This window comes from Oncorhynchus mykiss, chromosome 28, assembly GCF_013265735.2.
Source record: "Oncorhynchus mykiss isolate Arlee chromosome 28, USDA_OmykA_1.1, whole genome shotgun sequence".
In the NCBI taxonomy this organism is placed as follows: Eukaryota; Metazoa; Chordata; class Actinopteri; order Salmoniformes; family Salmonidae; genus Oncorhynchus; species Oncorhynchus mykiss.
Genome location: NC_048592.1, coordinates 10,867,855 through 10,894,531, shown reverse-complemented (window position 1 = coordinate 10,894,531; position 26,677 = coordinate 10,867,855). Strand labels below are relative to the sequence as shown.

Sequence of the window (26,677 nt, the reverse complement as noted above, 5' to 3'; positions counted from 1 at the left end):
CTGCTAATCTGTGTAAGTGACAAAATAAACTTTTATTTGAAGTCTGAATGTGCATGAAGAGGCCATGACCTGCCCAGCTCAATTAAAAACACTAATTCTTCGCCCTGCCATTTAACTATCAACAGCACTTTCAGTCTTAAGCAATAACAAACAGAATGCAGATAGGGAGGGATATTGCAAACTAGGCATTTCTTGCTTCTCTTATGACCAAGTGCTACTACATGCAGAATCATCATGTGTTAACTATGGTTGTGACCTGCATGTTGGTAAGCAAGCAGGCAGCAATGCAGGCTTTTGGTTCCAGCATCTTTGGGCCAGGCCCTTATTGCTGCCGATTGTGATGCTTCACTTGCACACTAAAGGCAATGCTGCCGTCTAGTGGTGTTGATTAGATTAGACGTTTGGTATTTGCTTAGTTAGGCCTAGTCATTAAACTCAAGACCGTCGGTCCAGAAAAGTATGCGGAAGTTGCCTGCAGCAAGTAACTAGCTAGCTAACTAGAGAAATTGAGGACGACTAGCAAGAAACTGTGCAGGTTGGTGTATTATATTTTCTTTGTGAAGAAAAGGTTCCATTTCAGCATTTTCGATTGTCATGATTTTCCATTCAAATAATAAAATGATCTGACCCCATCTCTCACATACCCGCAGAAATGTAGCGCGCCTGCTAAATTATGTCTGCTTTATAGGAAATATGTTGTCATGAGCCGATTTACAGTTATAACCAGATCAGATGGTGGTGATGATATAAAGACAATGGACTTTTTGGTGTATGATACATGCAGTTATATGCATGACTTTAACTTTAAAGGAGATAAGAATCCAAAAACACAGTTGAAGACAAAAGCAACAGGCAGAACAGCAGGAGAAAATATTTGGCACTTGAATCATTATGATGGTGTTTGTTATCATATACCAGCATGTTACATATATACGTATATGTTTGAGATTGTGTCATGTTTCTTGTACTCTTCTCCCTAGAGCCAGATGTGTCTGCTTGGAGAGTCCAGTAGTATGTGTGTACAGTCTGTGACACCACCCCTGTTTCTGTCCTGGTGACAGAGACCCCTGGGAGCAGGGTCTGCGGTGGCGGTGACATATCTGCAGCTGGTGTGACGACCCAGTCCCCTGAGCAGGCACTGTTTGTGTCGGACCGCATCCTGGCCCAGATTAATAAGATGCGTCTCCGGACAGACTTCTGTGACGTCAGGCTACTGCTGGGAGGCCGGGTGTTCAGTGTCCATAAGCTGGACCTACTTTTCTGCTCTGTTCTCTGGATGGATGAGCGAGGCGGACAAGGAGGAGGTCCAGATCCTGGGGGTGGAGGCACAGATGTTTGAGGTCCTGCTGGAGTTCATATACACAGCTTCGTCCTGTCATGAAATGTACCATTTTACTGAATGTGTAGTGTACAGTAGTGTTCATACACAAAACAGTACATAATACAGATGTCTTTGTGTTTCTTTGAACTGAATCCGTCCAGGCACGATTCATGTGACGGTGGAGAACATGCAGGAGCTGATGGTGGCAGCAGACATGCTGAAGCTGAGTGAGGTGGTGTCTATCTGTGGAGAGTTCCTCAAGAGCCACATGGACCTGTCCAACTGTGTGGGGTTACACCAGTTCCTGGAGCAGATCGCCTGCATGGACGTGCTGGAGTTCACTGAGAACTACGTCCATGTACACTTTCTGGAGGTGCTACACAGTATTTTTCTTCCTCCATCTCTGTCTTCAGATTTTTTTATTTATTTATTTTTATTTTACCTTTATTTAACCAGGTAGGCAAGTTGAGAACAAGTTCTCATTTACAATTGCGACCTGGCCAAGATAAAGCAAAGCAGTTCGACAGATACAACAACACAGAGTTACACATGGAGTAAAACAAACATACAGTCAATAATAAAGTATAAACAAGTCTATATACAATGTGAGCAAATGAGGTGAGAAGGGAGGTAAAGGCAAAAAAAAGGCCTTGGTGGCAAGGTAAATACAATATAGAAAGTAAAACACTGGAATGGTAGTTTTGCAATGGAAGAATGTGCAAAGTAGAAATAAAAATAATGGGGTGCAAAGGAGCAAAATAAATAAATTAATTAAATACAGTTGGGAAAGAGGTAGTTGATAGGGCTAAATTATATGTGGGCTATGTACAGGTGCAGTAATCTGTGAGCTGCTCTGACAGTTGGTGCTTAAAGCTAGTGAGGGAGATAAGTGTTTCCAGTTTCAGAGATTTTTGTAGTTCGTTCCAGTCATTGGCAGCAGAGAACTGGAAAGAGAGGCGGCCAAAGAAAGAATTGGTTTTGGGGGTGACTAGAGAGATATACCTGCTGGAGCGTGTGCTACAGGTGGGAGATGCTATGGTGACCAGCGAGCTGAGATAAGGGGGGACTTTACCTAGCAGGGTCTTGTAGATGACATGGAGCCAGTGGGTTTGGCGACGAGTATGAAGCGAGGGCCAGCCAACGAGAGCGTACAGGTCGCAATGGTGGGTAGTGTATGGGGCTTTGGTGACAAAACGGATTGCACTGTGATAGACTGCATCCAGTTTGTTGAGTAGGGTATTGGAGGCTATTTTGTAAATTACATCGCCAAAGTCGAGGATTGGTAGGATGGTCAGTTTTACAAGGGTATGTTTGGCAGCATGAGTGAAGGATGCTTTGTTGCGAAATAGGAAGCCAATTCTAGATTTAACTTTGGATTGGAGATGTTTGATATGGGTCTGGAAGGAGAGTTTACAGTCTAACCAGACACCTAAGTATTTGTAGTTGTCCACGTATTCTAAGTCAGAGCCGTCCAGAGTAGTGATGTTGGACAGGCGGGTAGGTGCAGGTAGTGATCGGTTGAAGAGCATGCATTTAGTTTTACTTGTATTTAAGAGCAGTTGGAGGCCACGGAAGGAGAGTTGTATGGCATTGAAGCTTGCCTGGAGGGTTGTTAACACAGTGTCCAAAGAAGGGCCGGAAGTATACAGAATGGTGTCGTCTGCGTAGAGGTGGATCAGAGACTCACCAGCAGCAAGAGCGACCTCATTGATGTATACAGAGAAGAGAGTCGGTCCAAGAATTGAACCCTGTGGCACCCCCATAGAGACTGCCAGAGGTCCGGACAACAGACCCTCCGATTTGACACACTGAACTCTATCAGAGAAGTAGTTGGTGAACCAGGCGAGGCAATCATTTGAGAAACCAAGGCTGTTGAGTCTGCCGATGAGGATGTGGTGATTGACAGAGTCGAAAGCCTTGGCCAGATCAATGAATACGGCTGCACAGTAATGTTTCTTATCGATGGCGGTTAAGATATCGTTTAGGACCTTGAGCGTGGCTGAGGTGCACCCATGACCAGCTCTGAAACCAGATTGCATAGCAGAGAAGGTATGGTGAGATTCAAAATGGTCGGTAATCTGTTTGTTGACTTGGCTTTCGAAGACCTTAGAAAGGCATGGTAGGATAGATATAGGTCTGTAGCAGTTTGGGTCAAGAGTGTCCCCCCCTTTGAAGAGGGGGATGACCGCAGCTGCTTTCCAATCTTTGGGAATCTCAGACGACACGAAAGAGAGGTTGAACAGGCTAGTAATAGGGGTGGCAACAATTTCGGCAGATAATTTTAGAAAGAAAGGGTCCAGATTGTCTAGCCCGGCTGATTTGTAGGGGTCCAGATTTTGCAGCTCTTTCAGAACATCAGCTGAATGGATTTGGGAGAAGGAGAAATGGGGAAGGCTTGGGCGAGTTGCTGTTGGGGGTGCAGTGCTGTTGACAGGGGTAGGAGTAGCCAGGTGGAAAGCATGGCCAGCAGTAGAAAAATGCTTATTGAAATTTTCAATTATGGTGGATTTATCAGTGGTGACAGTGTTTCCTATCTTCAGCGCACTGGGCAGCTGGGAGGAGGTGTTCTTATTCTCCATGGACTTTACAGTGTCCCAGAACTTTTTTGAGTTAGTGTTGCAAGAAGCAAATTTCTGCTTGAAAAAGCTAGCCTTGGCTTTTCTAACTGCCTGTGTATAATGGTTTCTAGCTTCCCTGAACAGCTGCATATCACGGGGGCTGTTCGATGCTAATGCAGAACGCCATAGGACGTTTTTGTGTTGATTTAAGGGCAGTCAGGTCTGGGGAGAACCAAGGGCTATATCTGTTCCTGGTTCTAAATTTCTTGAATGGGGCATGTTTATTTAAGATGGTTAGGAAGGCATTTTTAAAAAATATCCAGGCATCCTCTACTGACGGGATGAGGTCAATATCCTTCCAGGATACCCCGGCCAGGTCGATTAGAAAGGCCTGCTCGCTGAAGTGTTTCAGGGAGCGTTTTACAGTGATGAGAGGAGGTCGTTTGACCGCTGACCCATTACGGATGCAGGCAATGAGGCAGTGATCGCTGAGATCTTGGTTGAAGACAGCAGAGGTGTATTTAGAGGGGAAGTTGGTTAGGATGATATCTAAGAGGGTGCCCGTGTTTAAGGCTTTGGGGAGGTACCTGGTAGGTTCATTGATAATTTGTGTGAGATTGAGGGCATCAAGTTTAGATTGTAGGATGGCTGGGGTGTTAAGCATGTTCCAGTTTAGGTCGCCTAGCAGCACGAGCTCTGAAGATAGATGGGGGGCAATCAGTTCACATATGGTGTCCAGAGCACAGCTGGGGGCAGAGGGTGGTCTATAGCAGGCGGCAACGGTGAGAGACTTGTTTTTAGAAAGGTGGATTTTTAAAAGTAGAAGTTCAAATTGTTTGGGTACAGACCTGGATAGTAGGACAGAACTCTGCAGGCTATCTTTGCAGTAAATTGCAACACCGCCCCCTTTGGCAGTTCTATCTTGTCTGAAAATGTTGTAGTTTGGAATTAAAATGTCTGAATTTTTGGTGGTCTTCCTAAGCCAGGATTCAGACACAGCTAGAACATCCGGGTTGGCAGAGTGTGCTAAAGCAGTGAATAGAACAAACTTAGGGAGGAGGCTTCTAATGTTAACATGCATGAAACCAAGGCTATTACGGTTACAGAAGTCGTCAAAAGAGAGCGCCTGGGGAATAGGAGTGGAGCTAGGCACTGCAGGGCCTGGATTCACCTCTACATCGCCAGAGGAACATAGGAGTAGTAGAATAAGGGTGCGACTAAAAGCAATAAGAATTGGTCGTCTAGAACGTCTGGAACAGAGAGTAAAAGGAGGTTTCTGGGGGCGATAAAATAGCATCAAGGTATAATGTACAGACAAAGGTAAGGTAGGATGTGAATACAGTGGAGGTAAACCTAGGTATTGAGTGATGAAGAGAGAGATATTGTCTCTAGAAACATCATTGAAACCAGGAGATGTCATTGCATGTGTGGGTGGTGGAACTAATAGGTTGGATAAGGTATAGTGAGCAGGACTAGAGGCTCTACAGTGAAATAAGCCAATAAACACTAACCAGAACAGCAATGGACAAGACATATTGACATTAAGGAGAGGCATGCTTAGTCGAGTGATCAAAAGGGTCCAGTGAGTGGAGAGGTTGGTTTAGGGTCACGGCGATTTAGACAGCTAGCCAAGCCAACCGGTAGCAAGCTAGCATAGGATGGAGTCTGTTGTTAGCCACCTCTTGCGTTCGGTCAGTAGATTAGTGGGGTTCCGTGTGGTAGAGGGGATTAATCCAAATCACACAACAACAAAAATAAGAACAATAGATATAGTTATAGAGGCCCGAGAAGAAAACATAATAATTCAAATAAATAAATTGTCCGATTGTCTATTCAGATAGCAGCCGGAAAGACAGCTAACGGTTAGCGGGCCGCAGATGGGCGTTCCGGTAACGTCGCGACAGAGGAGCCAGCCGGATCTCCTTCAGGTAGATAACGTCGGCAGTCCGGTTGTGAAGGCCCGGTGGGGCTCCGCGTAGGCAGTGAAACGGGTCCGGATAGGTGACTGCAGCCCAGGAGTGAATGATGGAACTCAGGCGTGATTGACGGAGCTGGCTAGCACCGGAACAATCGATGTTTGCTCCGGAATCGACGAAAGCCGACTGTCACACGGATAGCAGCTAGCTAGCTGTGAGATCCGGGTATGAATGTCCAGAGAGCAGTTGAAATCCAGGGACATGGAGAGAAAAATTGGTCAGGTATGTTCCGTTCCGAGCCGCGCTGCGCCGTACAAAACTGGCGATAGATTTTCGATAGATTTTCGAACTAAAGGACAGCCGATGACCACAAACCGTGGTTAGCTTCTGATTAGCTTCTGGGCTAGCTCCTGGCTAGCTTCTGGCTAGTTTCTGGCCAGCCTCCTGGAGTTTCTGGCTAGCTTCCTGAAGGATTGCAGATCTGAGGTAAATAATACTTTTTTATAAATATAAATTGGTGAGGCTGGTTGCAGGAGAGTGTTTAGAAGATGAGTTGATGGAAAATAAAAATAAAATGTATGTGAAAAAAGTTGTAAATATATATATATACAGGACACGACAAGACGAGGACAAAAGACGTCTGAACTGCTATGCGATCTTGGATTGTGTCATGAGATGATCTCTTTCCCCTTCCATCTCATTCCAATCTGCTGAGTGTGTGTAACAAAAAAAGTGAATAGCCTTGCACCAACAAACAAAAATCACAATCGGAACATCTGACCTTTAGGTGTGTGTGTGTGTTGGATGAGTTCTGGGGCCTGTCCAAGGACCAGCTGGTGAAGCTGCTGCGGAGCGAAGATAAGTACCAGGTATTCACGGCAGCCATGGACTGGGTCCTTCAGGACGTGGCCAAGAGGAAGAAACGTGGTGGAGGTGCTGTACCCAGTCAGGTTCCCCCTGCTCTCCCCACAGAGACTCTTCAGGTACATAGGTGATGAGATGGAATGATACTCCTGATTTGTCAAGCAGGATCTTTCTTATTTTTTACTTATTCATCAAGAAATCCTCATTTATTTCTTGCACCATTAAAATACCCCCCAATCTTCATTGTTGCCCTGCTGATTATTGAAATTATAACAGTGTCCAAGTCTTTCTTTTGGGATTTTTTTTTAAAGAGTCTATGGACAAGATACTGACATCACCATGATGTCTCCTCACTACTGTGTTTCTGCAGGTGGTTTGGTTGGATCAGAGATTGGGAAGACGATGGAGCCACATCAAAGACGAGTCCTCGAGTTCATTGTCAACATAGCCTTCACCAGCAATGTGTTTTAACCTTTGAACAGCAGTGGCAGAATGCTGCAGGAGAATCGAATTCTGTTATTTCCCATATTGTACTCATATAGCCAATAGAGGGTGCGACTCAGAATACTTTTTTCATCACCTCACAGAGCATGAACACAGAGCCTTTTTCTAGCTAGAACAGTTTGGTCTTTGCAAAATACAAGGCAAATCACTTTCTGTGGTCTTGCAGGGGAATTGATGGATTTCAGAATGTTTGGATTGTTCTGTTATTTTGGATAGTTTATTGCTTTTATGTAACTGAACTAGAAGTTCATTGTACACAGACAAACAGATGACTGGGAGACTGCCAACAGGGGGACTGTTGATTCAACTGAGCTAGCAAGACTGCAGTACCTACTCCGTCAGTTACATGGCAGACCTGTCTGTCTCCATCACTCAGTCATATACTTCCTGCTCCGTTTCAGAGGTGTGCCAGTGTTTCTGGAGGGTAAATAGCTTTCATTGTTTACTGTACTTTCTCTGCTAATTTGTGTGGACTTAAACATTGGTACTTTCAGGACCATTACGTTTTTACATAAGTGTAAAGGATTGTTTGTCCGTTTTTGAGAATGGGATAGCTGTCTGTCACTGATATCCTGTCAATTGTTTCAACCTGTGCACTTTGAGTGTCACATTTAAAATTAACACCAAAACTATTAACTTACATGGGAGTTGTCCATTATCCATGTCGACTTAAGGTAGACTGACTGCTAGTGCGATGGGCTTCATGTGTCTACACGGAGTTGTATTAAAACCTTGTACTGCACTTGATGACAGAAGCAAAAGCTACTACGAGCAAAATGTTACTTGTGGTCCTCATGTCAAACTGTTATGGTTGGAAATGCTAACCTTACAGTAACATTCTGCTGTGCTTACGGCATTTGTTAAACGATCACTAAACGTTGATGTTTTAAGCTGCAATTACTCTAGTACAACCGTTGCACTCAGTATTTGTTTAATATGGCTCATTGACCGAAATGCAGCCATATAACACCACTGTAAATATCAGTGCCTTTTTAGTCAGTACACAGTAGTCACCATTTTAAAACACTGAGAAATGTCCCCTTGGTTGGAATGAGCTTGTATCACCTTCATTTCAGCAGCGGCACTAGATTACAACGTGAAATTGTATTTCACCACTCACCTGTTGAGGTACAGAAGTGTCTAAGTAGCACATTGATTAAAAGGAAATCCAGTGAACATTTATTTTATTGGAAAGGTTTGTTGCGTCGCACCATTTCCATTTTTTTTAAAATGTTGTTTTCTCCCTGTTTGCTCCTACTGAACAAATCCCACAATGGTCAGTTCCACTGTTCACAATGAGAGAATTTAGCTTTCAAGTGCTAACTTTAATATCCCTTAGTAATTACCTAGTCAATTCTCTTGTGCCTTGATCTTCTTCTCCGGGCACATCTTCTGCAATGTCAGTGTGGCCACCAGGGAAAAGGTAGCCACCAGAGTGAGTATGGTTCTCATGGCTTTGAACCAGCCGGGGTAACCAGGCAGCAGTGTGAGGTCATAGTGCAGGGCCAGGCCCAGCCCCATGATGACCACAAGGGCTCCCTCTGTGATGTTGTCTCTGCAGAGCAGAGCCAGCCAGGCCAGCAGGGAGGGCACCACACTGTTGCCAAGGTTCATCCAGTCGGGCTGGGCAGGGCTCCCCTCAGGCAGGGCAAAGCCCCAGCGGGCCCCACCCAGGAAGGACACGATTGAAGCCCCGTAGACCACCTGGGCGTAGGCCACCTCAGGGAGGTAGGACTGGGTCACAGCCATCAGGAGGGGGGCACCCAGGAATGGAAGGAGGCCGGAGAAGCCAAGGTACAAAGCAGGCTTGGGCGCATAGGCCAGGGCTTTCATGCTGAGGCGCTGTTGGTTCTCCTGTCTTCTCCCAGGGGCCGTGGGCACGGGGTGACCCTGGCAGAGCAAAGAGGCAGAGAAGCTCAGGGACCTGAGGCTCAGAAGCCTGGAGGAGGCTAGTCTCGGGAACAGTAGTGATGTTGCCGTAGGAACTTGTGGAGACAACAAGGGGTTGGAACTGGTGTAAAAACATTCCCTCTTCACCATGCAGCTGGACCCACTGAGTACCCACTGCAGAGATCGCCATAATGGACCCTGAGAATAAAGACAGTTGCAAATGCATTTCTCAGTAGGGTTTTACATGATCTGTGCCTCTATCCTGGTACAGAGAACCCAGATGTTTTTGGCTATTTGTTCCAGATCAAATGGACAAAAGATAGACCAATATTATGGCGTCACATAACTGATGTAATGTGTATTCTTACCACACAGGGATTGAAGTGCCTTTTCAATGCAAATGAGAACATTTTCAATCTAAAAGGAAAAGAGGCGCATGCATATTTTAGAACATAAGGAATGTACAGCCAGTTTCACATGTGATTGGCATACGTTAATACGCATTTCGTAATGCCATATTTTACAAAATCAAGTTGGTTTAGTTAGTTAGCTGTTGGTTAGCTTTGACCTCTTCAGCATTAGCTAACGCGTTAGCTACCCAAAATAATAGATGTGTTATAAACAAAAGCCTTTGCAAATGTAATTTTATAACGTTTAGAAATATATATGATCCGTTTTACCCTTGATCCTCACGCGGTACAGTCCACTTAAAAGTTAGCCATAGCAGGGGTGTGTGTGTAAGGTCGTTTTCTCGATTCACAGTGTCTGGCGAAAGTTCGATGTCCACAAGGTTTGATTAATAGAGCGCCTGGGAGCTAGTGAGTAGCGTTCAATATCACAAATATGTAGCTAGTATTTTGTTTTTGTACTAGTTAGTGTAAACGGACAATTTCGATGTAACTCTAGTTTGTTTTCAAGCTGCATCACCCTTTTTATTTGTTTTACTTTTTTCCACGCTCCTGTTCAGTTTGAAACACACCATGCAACGCGCCAGGCTGCAATATTATTTTCAAGAACTTGAACGTACGTAAGCTGCGCGAACGCACTCCAAAAACCCAAACAAACACCAGAACGCCTCTTCATCTAGAGGCACATAACAAGAAGAAAGTATTTCAATGCTAATCATCGATGGAATATTACGTCTAAATATATTTTGTATAATATTTATTGATGAACATCTTGCAGGTATGTTTTGGCATCATCATATCAAATATAGCAAGCTAACATGCGAATCCCCGTGTGGGCTAAAGGTAGCCATTTTGAAACCGTCTTGTTTCAACGAAGGTCTGTTTACCTCTATTTGCAGAAATGTGACAGCAATATTATAAACAATTTAAGTTACTCTGTTGCATAACTATATGGTATGTCTTTAACAGTAGTTCGGGACTGAGTAGTAGTTGTGCAAGCTAATGTAGCTAGCTAACATTAGATATTTAGCTAGCTAGTTGACTTGCTAGCTTCTAACGTTTCTGTAGCTCGCTAACAACTTGGTGAACGTTACAAAAAGTTTCAAGGGAACTAACTAGCTAATTATTTAGCAGTGATCAACGTTTTTGCTTTCAGAATCGGACCAAATCAGTTGTCAACTCGCTGTCAAGAATTTAGATCTTGTCGACACATGTTAATTAAGACACTCCATTGCTTCAAGTCAAAAGTCACTCCAGTGATTGTGAATTGGTGCATCACTGAATGTGTCCTTCACAGCTGGCAGTGCTTCATCAATGGCTCTCAAGCAATTTTACTTTGCAATTAGAGTAATAACTTGGTCCACTTAATACACCATGGAAGCCACTGGGCAGCATATCACAGTGCTATACAGGATGTTTATTGATTTGTCTTCAGGAAGTACTGCAGCCTCGGTCACTCATGATGACATGCTGTGGTTCGCAGGACTTAGCTAGCAGTTTAGAACACAGTTACTCACTGTGCCTTATTTAGATTAGGAGCTGAGTGTTTAGGTCTAGAGTATTTTTAGACTGGTATACATATTTGGTCAAAGCTTGCATTTCTGTAAGGGAGAAATCTGAGTATAACATGGCTTTGATTGTGTGTGTGTTTTTTTTTAGCACCATTGCAACATGCTTGCTTTCTGTTTGTGGGTTTATCAAAGATGCTCTGGGAGCAAGTTTCATCAAATTTGACATGCAATACCAACTTAGCTATCAAACTCCAGGCAGAATTCTGCCTTCTCCCAACAGCTCTCAGCCATTAGCTTCACCCACAACTGCCTCGTGAACTACAATCCCTACACTATTTTAACATTTAGAAACGTCAATAATCATCACTTGCGATATGGCTTTCAAAACATATGGCCCTTCTCTTTCATCAGCGAGAAAGAATCCTTCAATAAAAAAAGATACTTACTGTAGGAGGTTTGCACAGATCCATACAGCTATGGGTGCCTCCATCCAACGAAGCTACACTTTTCTGAGTTATGCTTACACACAGGTGTTCTGCGCTGTAACATGGAGATATGGTAGTGTGGGAACACTAACCCTATCAAGGTGTGTATCAAATGAACCTTTTTGTTTTTAGAAAATGATTTCTAGCTGATATGAAAGATATGGTCCTTACCCTTCCGAAACCATACTGCAAGCGATGCATGTTAATGTTCAGACCGAGCGTCTGGGCTAGTACACTGTGCAGTAAACATGACTACAGAAACGTATAGGCTTAGGCGATGGCCATATGCATTACAACCTTACCGGTGTGCCTGAGATTCAAAAGTATTTGTTGTCGGTTTCTGAACTTACGCTATTTCTGTTTTCTTTTTGCAGGTTGGGTCTGCGGAAGTTGCAGGTTGGGTCTGCAGAAGTGCATGTGAAAGCAACACTACAAGAGGACTGAAAATACTTGGATTAACTGCATAGCACCTGTCTTTTGTGTTGTGAAAAGCTCAGAATCTTCAACAAAATGATTACGTTGACAAATTATCTGTGACATTCTCCATATGTTCCTACACTTTCTTTTGCTTTGAAGGAAGACATTTGTGTTTTTCACTTGAGGTTCCCTCGTTTATGGGAAATTGTATTTTTATATTTCAACAAAGGAGTCCCAGGTGTGTTGTGACACAGGGCACTGTGCTTGTAAGAGATTGCTGTTATATCGTCTAAAAGCTCACTCATCTATGAAATCTGAACTATTGCACTCTCCTCCTGCAACCGCACAACCACGGATTATTCTACCGGCAGTTAACAGATACAGATATAATAAGACGGATGAAGAAAGCAACAGGTCTAACCAGCCATTTAGGCTCCATTGTCTTTAGCATGCACTGAAAAACAGCATTACAATGCATTGTTCTGCAGTATCAACATTTCACTGACCTCGATTGAAGATGTCAGAAATGTAACAGTGGATTCTGCCTTTACTGTCATGTGACTTTAATACTAGACACCTTTTTTTCCCCTTCAACCCTGGACAGCCTTTTCACCAGTTTAATGAGGTGAGCTGTGGTTTTCAGTGACCACTGGAATAAAAAAGACTTTCTCTGAATCAATTTATTTTCTGCATATGTTTGGGTAGAGCTTAAAATGACTGTAAAAGGTGAGTCTTGGTCTAAGAGCTGGCACTCATAGTGGCGGGAGAAGAGCTAGAACCTCCTTCCACCCCTCTTCTGATGTCATTGTGGAACTTTCCTGTTCACATTGACCGGGATCAATACGCCAGAGTGTCAAATCTCACCAGACAACCTGCAGCTGCCTCTCCCATTGGACAATTCACCTTCCAATCTACTGAGCCCGTCAATCAGAACCTTCAGTTTCACAACAAAGATCAAGCTGACTTTGTGTCTCTGCCCCTGACAAAGAATCCTACCTGCTTCAGTAGAGTGATCAGGAAGAATTGGGGTGGGGGGGTGGGGGTAACGGCGCTCCCCAAAAAACTGTCACACGCAACTTCCCCAGCTCAAACCACGTGTTAAAATTGTTTGGGAAGTCCACAGCCATCAAATCCCCTCCAGGGTAACGAACCCTTGAATCAACCCCAGGCCTCTGGATCACCATTCCAGATCATCTCAGAACCCTGTGACCCGTCTCGCAACACTTCACCCTGGACGACAGGGTCTACGTCTGGGGAAAGGGGCTGTTCTGTCCTGGAGGAGGAGGGCTCGGCAGTGGGGTGCTGCTCCCCATCACACACTCTGAGTCTAAGACCAGTGGTGTGCCTGTGAGCGGGCCAGAGAGAATAAGCCCACAGAGGAGGGAGAGACTGGGAGGAGGAGAGGACTTCAGAGCCAAAGACTCTGGGGTAATAATGATACGTTTTATGCAACAATGTGTTGTTTCTTTTTTCCCAAAGTTCAAGATTTCTCATTCATTTTTCTCTGTCAGATCTTTGCCATGAGGTTTGATGCCTCGATCCACTGACTGGAGACACTGGACCTAAATGGCGCAGCATGACTTTGTCCCTGCCTGGCTTAACTTCTCCACGCCCCAGCCTGCCAAGGTGAGCTCCTGTGTGTGTGTACCTGCGGGCGTGCAGCCAGGGACAGGCCGATCGTGGGCAGACTGACTGCCATCAGCACAGGGTTCAGGAAAGATACTGTGTGTACTCAGGGGAAACAGACAGGAGAAACGCAAGTAAGTGGCATTGAATCAGTGAATACTGTGTACCAGAGATATTTGTTCCTCAACGAGTGGCTATCTTCCAGGCTCTGTGATAGAAATGTGTTTTCTTAGTGTGGTAAGTGAAAGCACTAGAAAAGGAAAGATAAATGTGCGTGTAAGTGTGAAAGGCAGGAGAGCTCGGTGTGGTGTTGTCTTGCTCTTGGAGCTACTAGACACAGGGTTGAGATTCAGCTTTGTAAGCTAAATGAGATTGGTGTTTTTGTACTCTAAGCAAGAGCTTGGCGTAGACCGGGTGTAGCCTATACAAGGTGACTTTCATGGTGTACCAGCCAAATTACTTGTCTGTGGTGTGTACACAGACCTCAACCTTGGTCAGTGGCAGTCCAGTAAGATCAATCTGATAGTGGTGACTAATGGACTACACCAAGTTATTACATAAACACCAAACCTAAGCTGCTTAAGGTCTACTTTACTGTATATTACATAGATATGTGTATTATGTGTCCGTGTGATATTCTGCTGCTAACGAAATCAGATAAGATGTGTAGAGTTTGGTGTGGGAGATGGCTTCCTGTTTCCCACCCCTGAAAGTGTGTGTGTGTGTGGAGATACTAGAGGACTAGAGTTATTATCTGGGAACAGATGGATTTTACTTCACTGACTTTTTTTGTGTCCAGTCCCCTGCAGCCAGCCTCGAGAAGCATGGCAACCCTCATCACCACCGGGACAGCCGTGCTGCTGTGAGCCGCCGCAGACACAACTCCTCCGACGGCTTCTTCAACAACGGGCCCCTGCACTCCCCCGCAGGTAACCCTGATGATCCTAACCCCCTGTGCGCCCCCAAAAACGTATTTTCACCTCTAGTATGTTGACAACTCGCGTATAAGAGCAGTGTTTGTTTTGTGTTCCATAGTATTAACCCGTCTATGTTCCTGTCTGGGTCTGTAGGTGATGGGTGGCAGCAGCCTTCTCTCCTCCTAAGGCATGACTCTGTGGACTCTGGGGTGGCAAAGGGAGGTCATGGTGGCCTGGTGGGTGTGCCCTGCTGGAAGGAGGCTCCTCCCACATGGCACGGGGCACCAAGGGGGGTGCAGGACGGGCACCACCACCAGGGGCGCCACACCAAACGCACCGGGCCCGGAGGAGGGGACAGGGACAGGCAGGGGGGGCACCGGCAGCGCAACGGCAACTTCCATCCCCGCAAGGGCGCCCCCGGGACCCCCTACCAGGACAAGTTCCCCAATGAGGAACGCAGCGGGGAGGACAAGCTGAAATTTGTGGAAGAGGACTTTGTGAGTAGTAATCTCATTCTCGAACCCCTCTGAACACCCTGTATCATTTTAAGCAAAGTTAGCAAAGGCATTACAGGAGCTACATGTAGAATTTTTGCTTTGTAATTTCAGAAAATGCCCATAATATATCTGCAGTAATAGTTGAATGATAGTGTTTCACAATATTTTCACGGTAAAATCATATTATGATAAAGGAGCCTTCCCATTATGTCAAATGGGAAGCTGCACCCTCCCTCTCTTCCATCAGTGTCACTCAGGCATGGTCATCTCCTCACAAGCAGAATCAACAATGGCAAACTTGAACAGTAGAAATGGTTCTGCATTATGTGGTTTCAAAAATATTTTTGTTGTGCAAAACAAGCAATGTGTAGGGCAGGGGTGTTCAACTGCCAAAATATATATACAGTACCAAAAAAGTGTTAAACAAATCTAAATGTATTTGATATTCTTCAAAGTGGCCACACTTAGCCTTGATGACAGCTTTGCACACTCTTGTCATTCTCTCAACCAGCTTCATCTGGAATGCTTTTCCAACAGTCTTGAAGGAGTTCCCACATATGCTGAGCACTTCTTGGCTGCTTTTCCTTCACTCTGCGGTCTAACTCATCCCAAACCATTTCAATTGGGTTGAGGTTGGGTAACTCTCCTTCTTGGTCAAATAGCCCTTACACCGCCTGGAGGTGTGTTGGGTCATTGTCCTGTTGAAAAACAAACGATACTCCCACTAAGCGCAAACCAGATGGGATGGCGTATCACTGCAGAATGCTGTGGTAGCCATACTGGTTAAGTGTGCCTTGAATTCTAAATAAATCACAGTGTCACCAGCAAAGCACCCCAACACCATCACACCTCATCCTCCATGCTTCACGGTGTGAACCACACATGCAGAGATAATCCGTTCACCTACTCTGTCTCACAAATACACGGTGGTTGGAACCAAAAATCTCAAATTTCTACTGTCCATTACTTGTGTTTCTTGGCCCAAGCAAGTCTCTTCTTATTATTGGTGTCCTTTAGTAGTGGTTTCTTTTCAGCAATTTGTCCATGAAGGGCTGATTCACGCAGTCTCCTCTGAACAGTTGATATGTGAAATGTCTGTTACTTGAAGTATTTATTTGGGCTGCGATCTGAGGTGCAGTTATTTGCCAATTTCTCAGGCTGGTAACTAATGAACTTATCCTCTGCAGCAGAGGTAACTCTGGGTCTTCCTTTCCTGTGGCGGTCCTCATGAGAGCCAGTTTCATCATAGCGCTTGATGGTTTTTGCGACTGGACTTGAAGAAACTTTCAAAGTTCTTGACATTTTCCGGATTGACTGACCTTCATTTCTTAAAGTAATGATGGACTGTCGTTTCTCTTTGCTTATTTGAGCTTTTCTTGCCATAATATGGACTTGGTATTTTACCAAATATGGCTATCCTCTGTAAACCACCCCTACCTTGTCACAACACAAGTGATTGGCTCAAACGCATTAAGAATAAATATATTCCACAAATTAACTGTTAACAAGGCACACCTGTTAATTGAAATGCATTCCAAGTGACTACCTCATGAAGCTGGTTGAGAGAATGCGAAGAGTGTGCAAAGCTGTCATCAGGGCAAAAGGTTGGCTACTTTGAAGAATATAAAATATATTTGGATTTGTTCAACACTTTTGGTTACTACATGATTCCATACGTATTATTTCATAGTTTAGATGTCTTCACTATTATGTTTCAATGTAGAAAATAGTACAAAAATAAATAAAGAAAAACCCTGGAATGAGTAGGTGTGTCAAAACCTTTGACTAGTACTGTATATATACATTTTTATATATTTATTTTATTTCAATGTTTTTATGAATATCACTAGAAACAACATAATAAATTAATTTGGAATTACATACCTACAGTATGAAAGAAAATAATATATTTCTAATGATGTCAACTTTATTTCTCAACTCCTAATATTGAGAAGATTACACTCATGCAGCAAATTTAACTCACTGGAGTCAATTACACTCACAGGAGAATCTCGATTTGAAAAAGCACCCGCTTTTTAATAGGCTACCAGTGCGGCAAGTAGATGTGCAGGGGTACGAGGTAGCTATGTACATATAGGTAGGGGTAAAGTGACTAGGCAACAGGACTAGGCAACAACTCATAGACTGAGCTCTAGCAGAAGTGTATTTGGAGCAGTGCAGTGTATTCAGACCCCTTGACCTTTTCCAATTTATTTCTTTTTTAATACATTTGCAAACATTTCTACAAACCTGTTTTCGCTTTGGCGTTCTGGGTTATTGTGTGTAGATTGAGGCTTTTTTTTTATATTTTTTTATCCAATTTTATAAAGCTGTAACTTAACAAAATGTGGGAAAAGTCAAGGGGTCTGAATAGTTTCCAAATGCACGGTAGCTGCAGCATAGAGTGTCTTCAGAAAGTTTTCACACCCCTTAACTTTTTCCACATTTTGTTATGTTACAGCCTGATTTTAAAATATATTCAAATGAGATTTTGTGACACTGGCCTACACACAATACTCTATAATGTCAAAGTGCAATTCTGTTTTTAGACACTTTTAAAAATGTGTAAAAAATGAAAAGCTGAAATTACTTGAGTCAATAAGTATTCAAGCCATTTGTTATGGCACGCCTAAATAAATTCAGGAGTAAATACAGTGAGGGATACAAATATTTGATCCCCTGCTGATTTTGTACATTTGCCCACTGACAAAGAAATGGTCAGTCTATAATTTTAATGGTAGGTTTATTTGAACAGTGAAAGCCAGAATAACAACAACAAAAATCCAGGAAAACGCATGTCAAAAATGTTATACATTTATTTGCATTTTAATGAGGGAAATAAGTATTTGACCCCTCTGCAAAATATGACTTAGTACTTGGTGGCAAAACCCTTGTTGGCAATCACAGAGGTCATACGTTTTTTGTAGTTTGCACACATCTCAGGAGGGATTTTGTCCCACTCCTCTTTGCAGATCTTCTCCACGTCATTAAGGTTTCGAGGCTGACGTTTGGCAACTCGAACCTTCAGCTCCCTCCACAGATCTTAAATGTCGTTCCACTTCATGATTGGGTCCCACTTGTTGTTGATTCTTCACAAAAAAATACAGTTTTATATCTTTGTTTGAAGCCTGAAATGTGGCAAAAGGTTGCAAAGTTCAAGGGGGCCGAATACTTTCGCAAGGCACTGTATGTGGTCAGTGTGTGTGTTGGTGTGGGTGGGTGGGTGGAGTCCAGAGTCAGTGAAAAAAGTTAGTTAAAAAAGGGGCCAATAGGCATAGTGACATTGAGACCTAGGGGGGAAAATGTCTGGATTGGTACAGGTAAACATAAAACATCATGGCAAATATACAGTATATACAAACTTCAATATAATGAATAATAACAAATCATGTTTAATGTTTTTTCTCCCAGCCCTCCCTTAACCCTGAAACAACTGGAAAGTCTGGAAACCAGACGAGGCCAGTGGCTCCTCACGCTGGAGTATGGGGTAATCACTAATTGATTGATTTCGACATTAGAAAGCTGACATCGGTAACATCTTCAAAGTTCAGACCACTCCCTTATCTCCATGTCGTTACCCTCTAACAAGTTGTTGCTTCCCTTATCTCCAGAGAACCCTCCTAGTGGAAAGCAGATGGTGTCTAAGATGCTGGTGATCAAGAAGGTTTCCAAAGAGGACCCAGGATGCACTGCGTTCTCTGCCAGCTTTGCCAGCTCCGGAGCCCCACCCATCAACAGCAGTAAAACCCTGCCCACCATTGCCAGTTCCACCCACTCTGTCTACAAGAACCTGGTGCCCAAGCCTGCCCTGGTGACCACCAAACCCCACCAGTGGAAGCCGAGTGGGAGGGACTCCATTAAGCCTGGCCTCCACTTGTCAGGACGAGACTCTGTCTTCACCAGTCCTGTGTCTGCAGCCAAACCCTATGCCTCTGCCACCCAGCTACAAAGCCACAACACCCCCAAAGAGGTGAGGGCAGCTCTGCAGACACCTAACACGCATGAAAGGGTTCAGAGTGGATTCGGAAAGTACTTTTTCCACATTTTGTTTTACGTTACAGCCTTATTCTGAAATTGATTAAATTAGCATTCCTGTAACATTATTTTGTTGACATCTTATTTGATCTGAGAAATTAAGCTAATTGATCACCCACTTTACATGTACAATACATTCAGAAAGTATTCAGACTCCTTGACATTTTGTTACGTTACAGCCTTATTATAAAATGCATTAAATAGTTTTTTCCCGTCATCAATCTACACACAATACACCATAATGACAAAGTAAAACAGGTTTTATGATTTTTTTGCAAGTGTATTAAAAATAAAGAAAGTAAATCTGAATTTACATAAGTATTCAGAACCTTTACTCAGTACTTTGTTGAAGCACCTTTGGCAGCGATTACAGCCTTGAGTCTTCTTTGGTATGATTCTACAATCTTGCCCCATCTGTATTTGGGGAGTTTCTCCCATTCTTCTCTGCAGATCCTCTCAAGCTCTGTCAGATTGGATGGGGAGCGTATCTGCACAGCTATTTTCAGGTCTCTCCAGAGATGTTCAATCAGTTTCAATTCCGGACTCTGGCTGGGCCACTTAAGAACATTCAAAGCATCCGGCATTGTCTTGGCGGTGTGCTTAGGGTCGTTGTCCTGTTGGAAGGTAAGGTGAACCTCCACTCCAGTCTGAGGTCCTGAGCGCTCTGGAGCAGGTTTTCATTAAGGATTTCTCCGTTCACCTTTCCCTCGATCCTGACTAGTCTCCCAGTCCCCGCTGCTGAAAACCATCCCCCAAAGCATGATGCTGCCACCATGCTTCACCGTAGGTATGGTGCCAGGTTTCCTCCATAAGTGACACTTGGCATCCAGGCCAAAGAGTTCAATCTTGGTTTCATCAGACCAGCGAATCTTGTTTCATGTGTTCTGAGAGTCCTTTTGGTGAACTCCAAGCGGGCTGTAATGTGCCTTTTACTGAGGTGTGGTGGCCGTCAGGCCACTCTACCATAAAGACCTGATTGGTGGAGTGCTGCAGAGATGGTTGTCCTTCTGGAAGTTTCTCCCATCTCCACAGAAGAACTCTGGAGCTTTGTCAGAGTGACCATCGGGTTCTTGGTCACCTCCCTGACCAAGGCCCTTTTCCCCTGATTGCTCAGTTTGTCTGGGCTGGATCCCCCAAGCTGACAAGGTGAAAATCTGTCGTTCTGCCCCTGAACGAGGCAGTTAACCCACTGTTCCTAGGCCGTCATTGAAAATAAGAATGTGTTCTTAACTGACTTGCCTCGTTAAATAAAGGTATAAAAAAATTATTTTAAAAAATCGTCAAATCGCCGCCCAAAAATACAGATTGTTGTTATGAAAACTTGAAACCGGCCCTAATTAATCGGCCATTCCGATTAATCGGTCGACCTCTACTCTAGGAGCACGAGGACAGATGCAGAGCCTTGGTCTGACGCCATTAAAAGGTCATTTACCACCTTCACGAGTTCAGTCTCAGTGCTATGGGGTCTAAAACCAGACTGAAGCGTTTTGTATACATTGTTTTTCTTCAGGAAGGCAGTGAGTTGCTGCGCAACAGCTTTTTCAATTTTTTTGGAGAGGAATGGGAGATTCGGTATAAGCCGATCGTTTTTTATGTTTTCTAGGTCAAGGCTTGTTTTTTTCAAGAGAGGCTTTATTACTGGCACTTTTAGTGAGTTTGGTACACATCTGGTGGATAGGGAGCCCTTTATTATGTTCAACCTAGCAGGGCCACGCACAGGAAGCAGCTCTTTCAGTAGTTTAGTTGGAATAGGGTCCAGTATGCAGCTTGAAGTTTTAGAGGCCATCATTATTTTCATGAATGTGTCAATGTAGGATTAAAAAACCTTGAGTGTCTCCAATCCTAGGTCCTGGTAGTGTTGTGCAGATTCAGAACAACTGAGCTTTGGAGAAAAATGTAGATTTGAAGAGGAGTAATTTGCTTTCCAATGATCATGATCATTTCGTCAAAGAATTTGAAAGCCATCCTCTCTTGGGGAATGCTGCTTTTTAATTAGCTTTGCGACGGTATCAAAAATACACTTTGTATTGTTCTGGGGTCTGAATACTTTCTGAATGCACTGTAGCAGGCCATACAAATCCAGTCCTGGAGACTGAAAGGGAGAAAAAGTTCACAGAACTGTTAGAAGCAAGGGCTAAGCATTCTCTTCTCTCTCTACATCTGTGTTGGATAGCAGCATCCCTACAGTACGACTCCTCCCATGGACATTGGCCCATCGTCGCGGCTAAAGCTGATGCGGCGCGGACCAGACCGGAAGAGTGATTTCCTGCGGACGCTGAAGGACGAGTGCACCGGAGACCTGACCTCCAGCAGCAGCCCTGGAACTCCTGGACAGGTACATAACGCCCCTAAAAAATGTCCAAGTGGGACAGAAAGGCCCAAAACTTTAAAAATCCAAGTGAAGGTAAATTCACAGGCTGACTGAGGAAAATGAATCAGAGGCTCGGAATGTTACATGGTTCAGTTCATATGTAAGCAGAAGTGACCTGTTTTTATTAAGGTGTCTTTTATTTGGTGTGAATGACTCCTCAGGGCGAGAGCAGCACCCCAGAGCCCAAAGCCTACCGCCAGGGAGTCTGCCATGAGAATGGCCTGTCTCACTCCCTCTCTCTCAGCAATTCAGACACTGATCACCTGTCTAGCTCCCTAGAGGCAGAACACAGGTAGGACTGACACACACACACACACACACACACACACACACACACACACACACACACACACACCCCATTAGTCTGCTAAGCAGTGTTTGCTGTTTTATTGTAGATTACTGAAAGCCATGGGCTGGCAGGAATACCCAGAAAATGATGACAGCTTCCTGCCCCTGACAGAGGATGAGCTCAGAGAGTTCCAGACTAAAACTGAACAGGTACGAGTTTGTGGCAGTCTTACATTATCATCAATATGTTATGTGCATCTTCTATGACCTTCTGTTATCAACTTCATAGGAAGTGGCATGTGGTTGTACAGAATGAAAACGGGGTGTTTAGGTAACCCAATTCCCGTTTATACCTGGCGCTAACATGCGTCCTTTGTCCTGATTTTGTCCATATTCTGATTGTGTAGATGGGTGTAGAGTAGCCAATCAAAAGACATTGTGAACTGATTGTAATCAGATCTTTCTGACTACCCTCCAGAGGTAGTCAGGCACGGAATGTATCTGGATATCTTACAAGTGTAAAAATATCTGGATGGTGAAACCATTTAAATCATCATTATAGCGCCCAGTCAAATGATTGACAAGACAGAGTCAAGGCATAAATAATTGTCTAATTTTATGATTTATAAAATATTATTTTGAAACAATCTCTCAAATACTTTTTATACATGGAGTGACCAGGAAATCTGGTCACAGTGGACCGATAAGACACATTTTAATGCCATGTGTAAACGTAACAGAACTTGATCAGATAGTGAAAACCACATGTTAGCGCAAGGTGTAAAAAAGGCTCCTGTGTATGTGTTGTAGCCAACACTCCCATGTCGTATGGAAGAGTTGTCTGAAGCACATAGCATGAGAACCAGGTTAGTGTCTAGGTTCTTGTTTTGACTCAGGTGGTTCTTGTTCTTCCCAGCTGAAGAGAAACGGGGTCCTCCCCCGGGGCCCACGAGGCGTCACCCTCCACTTCACCCCCTGGAGGTGTGTGGCTGAGGCTCACCTAGAAGATGACGAGGGCTCAGAGTCTGAAACCAGCAGCAGCAGCCAGACCTCGGACGACGATGACGTCGGCGATTGCATCAAAACCTGACGAAGTGGCTTTACGAAACAAACCCGACACACACACACACACCCCTCTTGTCTTCGTTTTCAGAACACCTGTTTCGACTTGATCTTGCACAAGCTACAACCAATCACATCCTAGTGGAGGGCGAAGTTTCAGCTTCCCCATGCGGAGGTCTTTTTCCCTGCGTTGCCTCCTTCACTGCACCTCCTCCCCCCTTCCCTTCCTCCTCGCTTTGTGGAACTGAGTGTTCGTCAAGAAAAGGGCAATGCACATCCGATTCTGCTTTAAACAGACTAACTCATCTCAGTGACACTGACGACATTAATGATATTAATAAAATTGGTTCCTGACACGGTGAGATGTTTCAATACGAATCCGGCCTTGCTTGGTGTTATGTGTTCCGATTGTTGTTTCTATGAACAAGTTGCTGGATTGCGTTAATGGTCAATCGCATCACATGGATCCAGCCACCCATAGATATACTAACCCTTTCTTCAATACAGTGTTAACCATGTTGCTTAACCTTCCAGGGGTCAAATCTGACCCGATGCCTGTGACACTCCTATCTTTCCCAGTTTCTCACCTGTCCCATAAATCAAATCTGGAAAATGGAACAAACGATGCAGACTGCGATTACCACTAAAACAGATGAAGTGCTCTATTCACTGTCGCAGCAGCGTTACCGATGGCACACTAGAAATGTAAAAGGTAGTTTTTCTGATTGAGCTGTCATTCAGCATTTACCGTGAATGCAGTCTGCCAATGAGAGAACGTTGCCTTTTAAATGTCACATTACGCTGTAACACTGATTTTTCCCTACATGATCCGCCTCTGTTCCCTCTCAGCAAAGTGTTTCTCACCGAGCAAGAGCAAGGATATCTATTCCCATAGTAAGTAAGTAACCTTGGCTTGTGCGAATCGGAACGGCTCATATGAGCCTTTCTCCTGCTTCTGTAGCGTGAGGCAGCTCGATGTACAAGTACACCCCCCTGGACAGGACGCTAAGTCTTATTGCGGGGCCTAACCTACAATCTATCTCCTTAATGCTGAGTGCCAAGAGAAGATGCATGTAATTCATAGCCATACATCTATTCCATAGGCATACAAAATTCAATGTGTTCACAGTACACCACTGATCACTGCGAGGAGGAACTGAGGCATTCGTTTAAACTGTTTCAAGAGGTAGATAGATGTCTTCCTACCAAATTCCCATTTTAGTTACTTTACAATTCAAACAGAGATGATTCATTGATCAATTAGGTACTCTTTATTAATACTAAATATTAGAAATATGAAAAACAAAGCACAACCAGGTACACCATAGGAACATGACATATTTACAACTTGATCTGCATTAGAAGGATGTGATCAGGCAGTCACCAGGGCTTCACTGGCTGCAGGGAGGAAGCATGAGAAAATAATCACAACACTGAATTCACTGACAATGACTTTGCCATTGCAATCACAAAGAGGCACATGCTATTGAATGTGGTGGTCTATTTAGTGCATTTAAAATTGGTCTAGTAGTAGTACATGTAGGTATTCCATGGTATTTACTGTCACTACCTGTGCAGTGGAAAATACAATCAATATATACCTTTCAACCTCCATTTTGTTAACATGAGTCTCCTGTTTCGCCTTTTTAAAGTCACTCCTTTACTAAGCTGTCTTCTGGTTTCCGCTGTTAAACGGTACGAATAGGTGTGTGTGTGTGTGGATGCTAGGAGGAGGACTAGAGGTGTTATCTGGGAGCAGATATGTTCACGTCACTGACCTTTTTTTCAGACCAGGTGTGAGATGTCGGAGACTGAGGGGCCGTTTCTGTAGGTGGACCTGACTTGAATCTGAGTGAGGGGGTAGGACGCATAGTCATAGAATATGTTGTTTTAAAACACAAACCAACCAATAAACCTGCCTAAAATCCCACATTTTAGGCTTACCACAGGTGCAAACGTCCCACCGTTTTGAAAACTGAATAAACAACCAATGAAAAGTGAAATCAAACTTCATGCTAGCCGTATTGCATAAGCTCAAACCTAATTAAGAGAGCCTAAAAAGGTAAGGGGGCTAGAACTAGGTTAATCAATCTGGTTAGATCCCTCACCGGTGTCTCCTGCATCACAGCCTCTGCTGCAGCAGAGGCAGCCATCTTCTGTCCCACTGTGGCGTCTTCCACCTTCTCCTGGATCTCTGTCGGTTGATCCTTCAGCTCCACCGTTTCCTTCCTCTCTTCAACATCTGCATCGGGCCCCTCTGCTTTTAACACCCCCTGATGCTTGGTTGGGAGACAAACAATGAAAGAGTGTTTGTTACAAGGAAGAAACTACAATTTTCCAAGAATTAAACCATCTAAACAATTCCTTTTCATTCATAATGAGAATCACTCATCACATTCACCTCCTCTGCTAGTTTGCTCTTAATGACCCTGGTGGAGTTGTTGAGGTGTTTGATGGCCTGGCTGTACTGGCAGTCAGAGCAGGGGGTGAGACCCAGCTCGTAGTGCATCTCGGCTCCCAGCAGCTGGTCCTCCTTACACTCTTTCCTTCAATAAAACACAAACTCAGGCTCTCAAACTGTTAAGTCGGTTTTGTAAACATCTATCCAACGGGTCAAGGTTATTATAGTAAACTGAAACAAACTAAATCTAATCATGAATAAACAATTTAGTAAACTGAAATAAAATTAAGAAACCTGTTTTAAGAAACCTACAACTATACTGAAACTATTATATTTGACTCCGAAACGAAGTAAAATCAAATAAAAACATCATGAATTATATTTTTGGGGGGCAGAATTCGAATGGGGGGGGTTCATGCTTTTTTTCAAAGAGGATATTCAATCTTCTGAGTCTGGCAGGTCACATTCTTAATCTCTTCATTCAAAGAATATCATGGACACTCTTACTGACAGTTCTGGCTTTGCGTGAGGTATTGTTGTCTACCTTCTAGACCTTTGTGTTGTTGTCTGTGCCCAGTAATGTTTGTACCATGTTTTGTGCTGCTACCATGTTGTGTTGCTCCATGTTTTTATGTTGTGTTGCTACCATGCTGTGTTGTCATGTGTTGCTGCCTCGCTATGCTGTTGTCTTAGGTCTCTCTTTATGTAGTGTTTTGTTGTCTCTCTTGTCGTGATGTGTGTTTTGTCCTATATTTATATATATATTATTTTTTTTATCCCCCGTCCCCGCAGGAGGCCTTTTGTCAGGCCATCATTGTCAATAAGAATTTGTTCTTAACTGACTTGCCGAGATAAATGTTTAAAAAAAAATTAGATTGACTTTCAACCAGCAGGACCGTAGATATTGGGCATGTTTAAATGGTAAGGCTAAAGTAACCGACTGTAGACAGAAAGCCGAGGAGTGAAGTCAAGGGAGTTGCATCTGCAATAGCCAAAAGTTGGTCACTAATATGGTTTTCCAACAGCAAGGCTTAGATCAACGTGGCAGTGTTGCCATTGTTTATAAAAGGTTTTCTTCATAATGTTGAAATAAACATGTATCGTTCCCCCATAATCACACACTAACAAACTGAAATAAACAATTGAGTATATTGTACAATCAATTAGTGATAGAGACTCAAATATTTATTTGTATATATCTACTATATACATAAATTGCAGCAAATTGGTTTCAATCATGTCTTTGGTCACATTCATTTGGGTCAAACAAAAACACCCTAATGATTGGTTGACAATAGAGCCTCCCACAATGCAGGCCATGGTAGCAGGATGAAGTTGAACCATAACTGCAGAAACTTGCAGTTCACTTGGGCACAAGTCAGACAATTTTTTTCCCCCAGAATGCAACACATTTTGAAAGACGATGGTCAACGACTTGACAAAAGTGATCCACTCTAACATGGCAATTGAGATGAGCACGATGAGACTTTGCTCTCACACACACATTGCTCTCACACACACACGGTTGTGCTTCAAGCTCTGCCTTAGAATACGTGGACAACTACAAATACCTAGGTGTCTGGTTAGACTGTAAACTCTCCTTCATC

General features: G+C 43.7%; 2 protein-coding genes and 1 long non-coding RNA gene across 8 annotated transcripts; 2 read left to right on the top strand and 1 right to left on the bottom strand.

The window, feature by feature from the left end:
• Positions 1–390: 390 nt before the first annotated feature.
• On the top strand, positions 391–7,905 carry LOC110508522. 3 transcript variants are annotated; one of them, XR_002471323.2, is made up of 4 exons: positions 391–535; positions 981–1,694; positions 6,583–6,786; positions 7,030–7,905. It is a non-coding gene; the product is annotated as an uncharacterized LOC110508522 (long non-coding RNA). The 3 variants fall into 3 exon arrangements; XR_005040244.1 differs by lacking the exon at positions 7,030–7,905 and having other exon boundaries at positions 981–1,340; positions 1,483–1,694; positions 6,583–6,902; XR_005040243.1 differs by lacking the exon at positions 7,030–7,905 and having other exon boundaries at positions 6,583–6,902.
• A 414-nt stretch (positions 7,906–8,319) lies between these two features.
• On the bottom strand, positions 8,320–10,018 carry LOC110508521 (transmembrane protein 69). Its single transcript, XM_021589088.2, has 3 exons — positions 9,734–10,018; positions 9,422–9,470; positions 8,320–9,251 (listed from the first exon to the last, which is right to left on the bottom strand). The coding sequence occupies exons 2-3, from the start codon at positions 9,461–9,463 to the stop codon at positions 8,514–8,516; spliced, it is 780 nt and encodes a 259-aa protein (XP_021444763.2). The 5' UTR covers positions 9,464–9,470; positions 9,734–10,018; the 3' UTR covers positions 8,320–8,513.
• On the top strand, positions 9,942–25,416 carry LOC110508520 (vasculin-like protein 1). Of its 4 annotated transcripts, none has more exons than XM_021589085.2 (11): positions 9,942–10,076; positions 11,831–13,301; positions 13,385–13,499; positions 14,299–14,428; positions 14,570–14,913; positions 18,325–18,400; positions 18,525–18,883; positions 21,122–21,283; positions 21,481–21,611; positions 21,715–21,817; positions 22,524–25,416. In XM_021589085.2, exons 3-11 carry the CDS (start codon positions 13,440–13,442, stop codon positions 22,695–22,697), a joined length of 1,539 nt encoding a protein of 512 aa, XP_021444760.2. In that variant the 5' UTR covers positions 9,942–10,076; positions 11,831–13,301; positions 13,385–13,439; the 3' UTR covers positions 22,698–25,416. The 4 variants fall into 4 exon arrangements, with proteins under 4 accessions (XP_021444760.2, XP_021444762.2, XP_021444759.2 ...); XM_021589087.2 differs by having other exon boundaries at positions 10,073–10,238; positions 21,125–21,283; XM_021589084.2 differs by having other exon boundaries at positions 10,073–10,238.
• Positions 25,417–26,677: the final 1,261 nt, after the last annotated feature.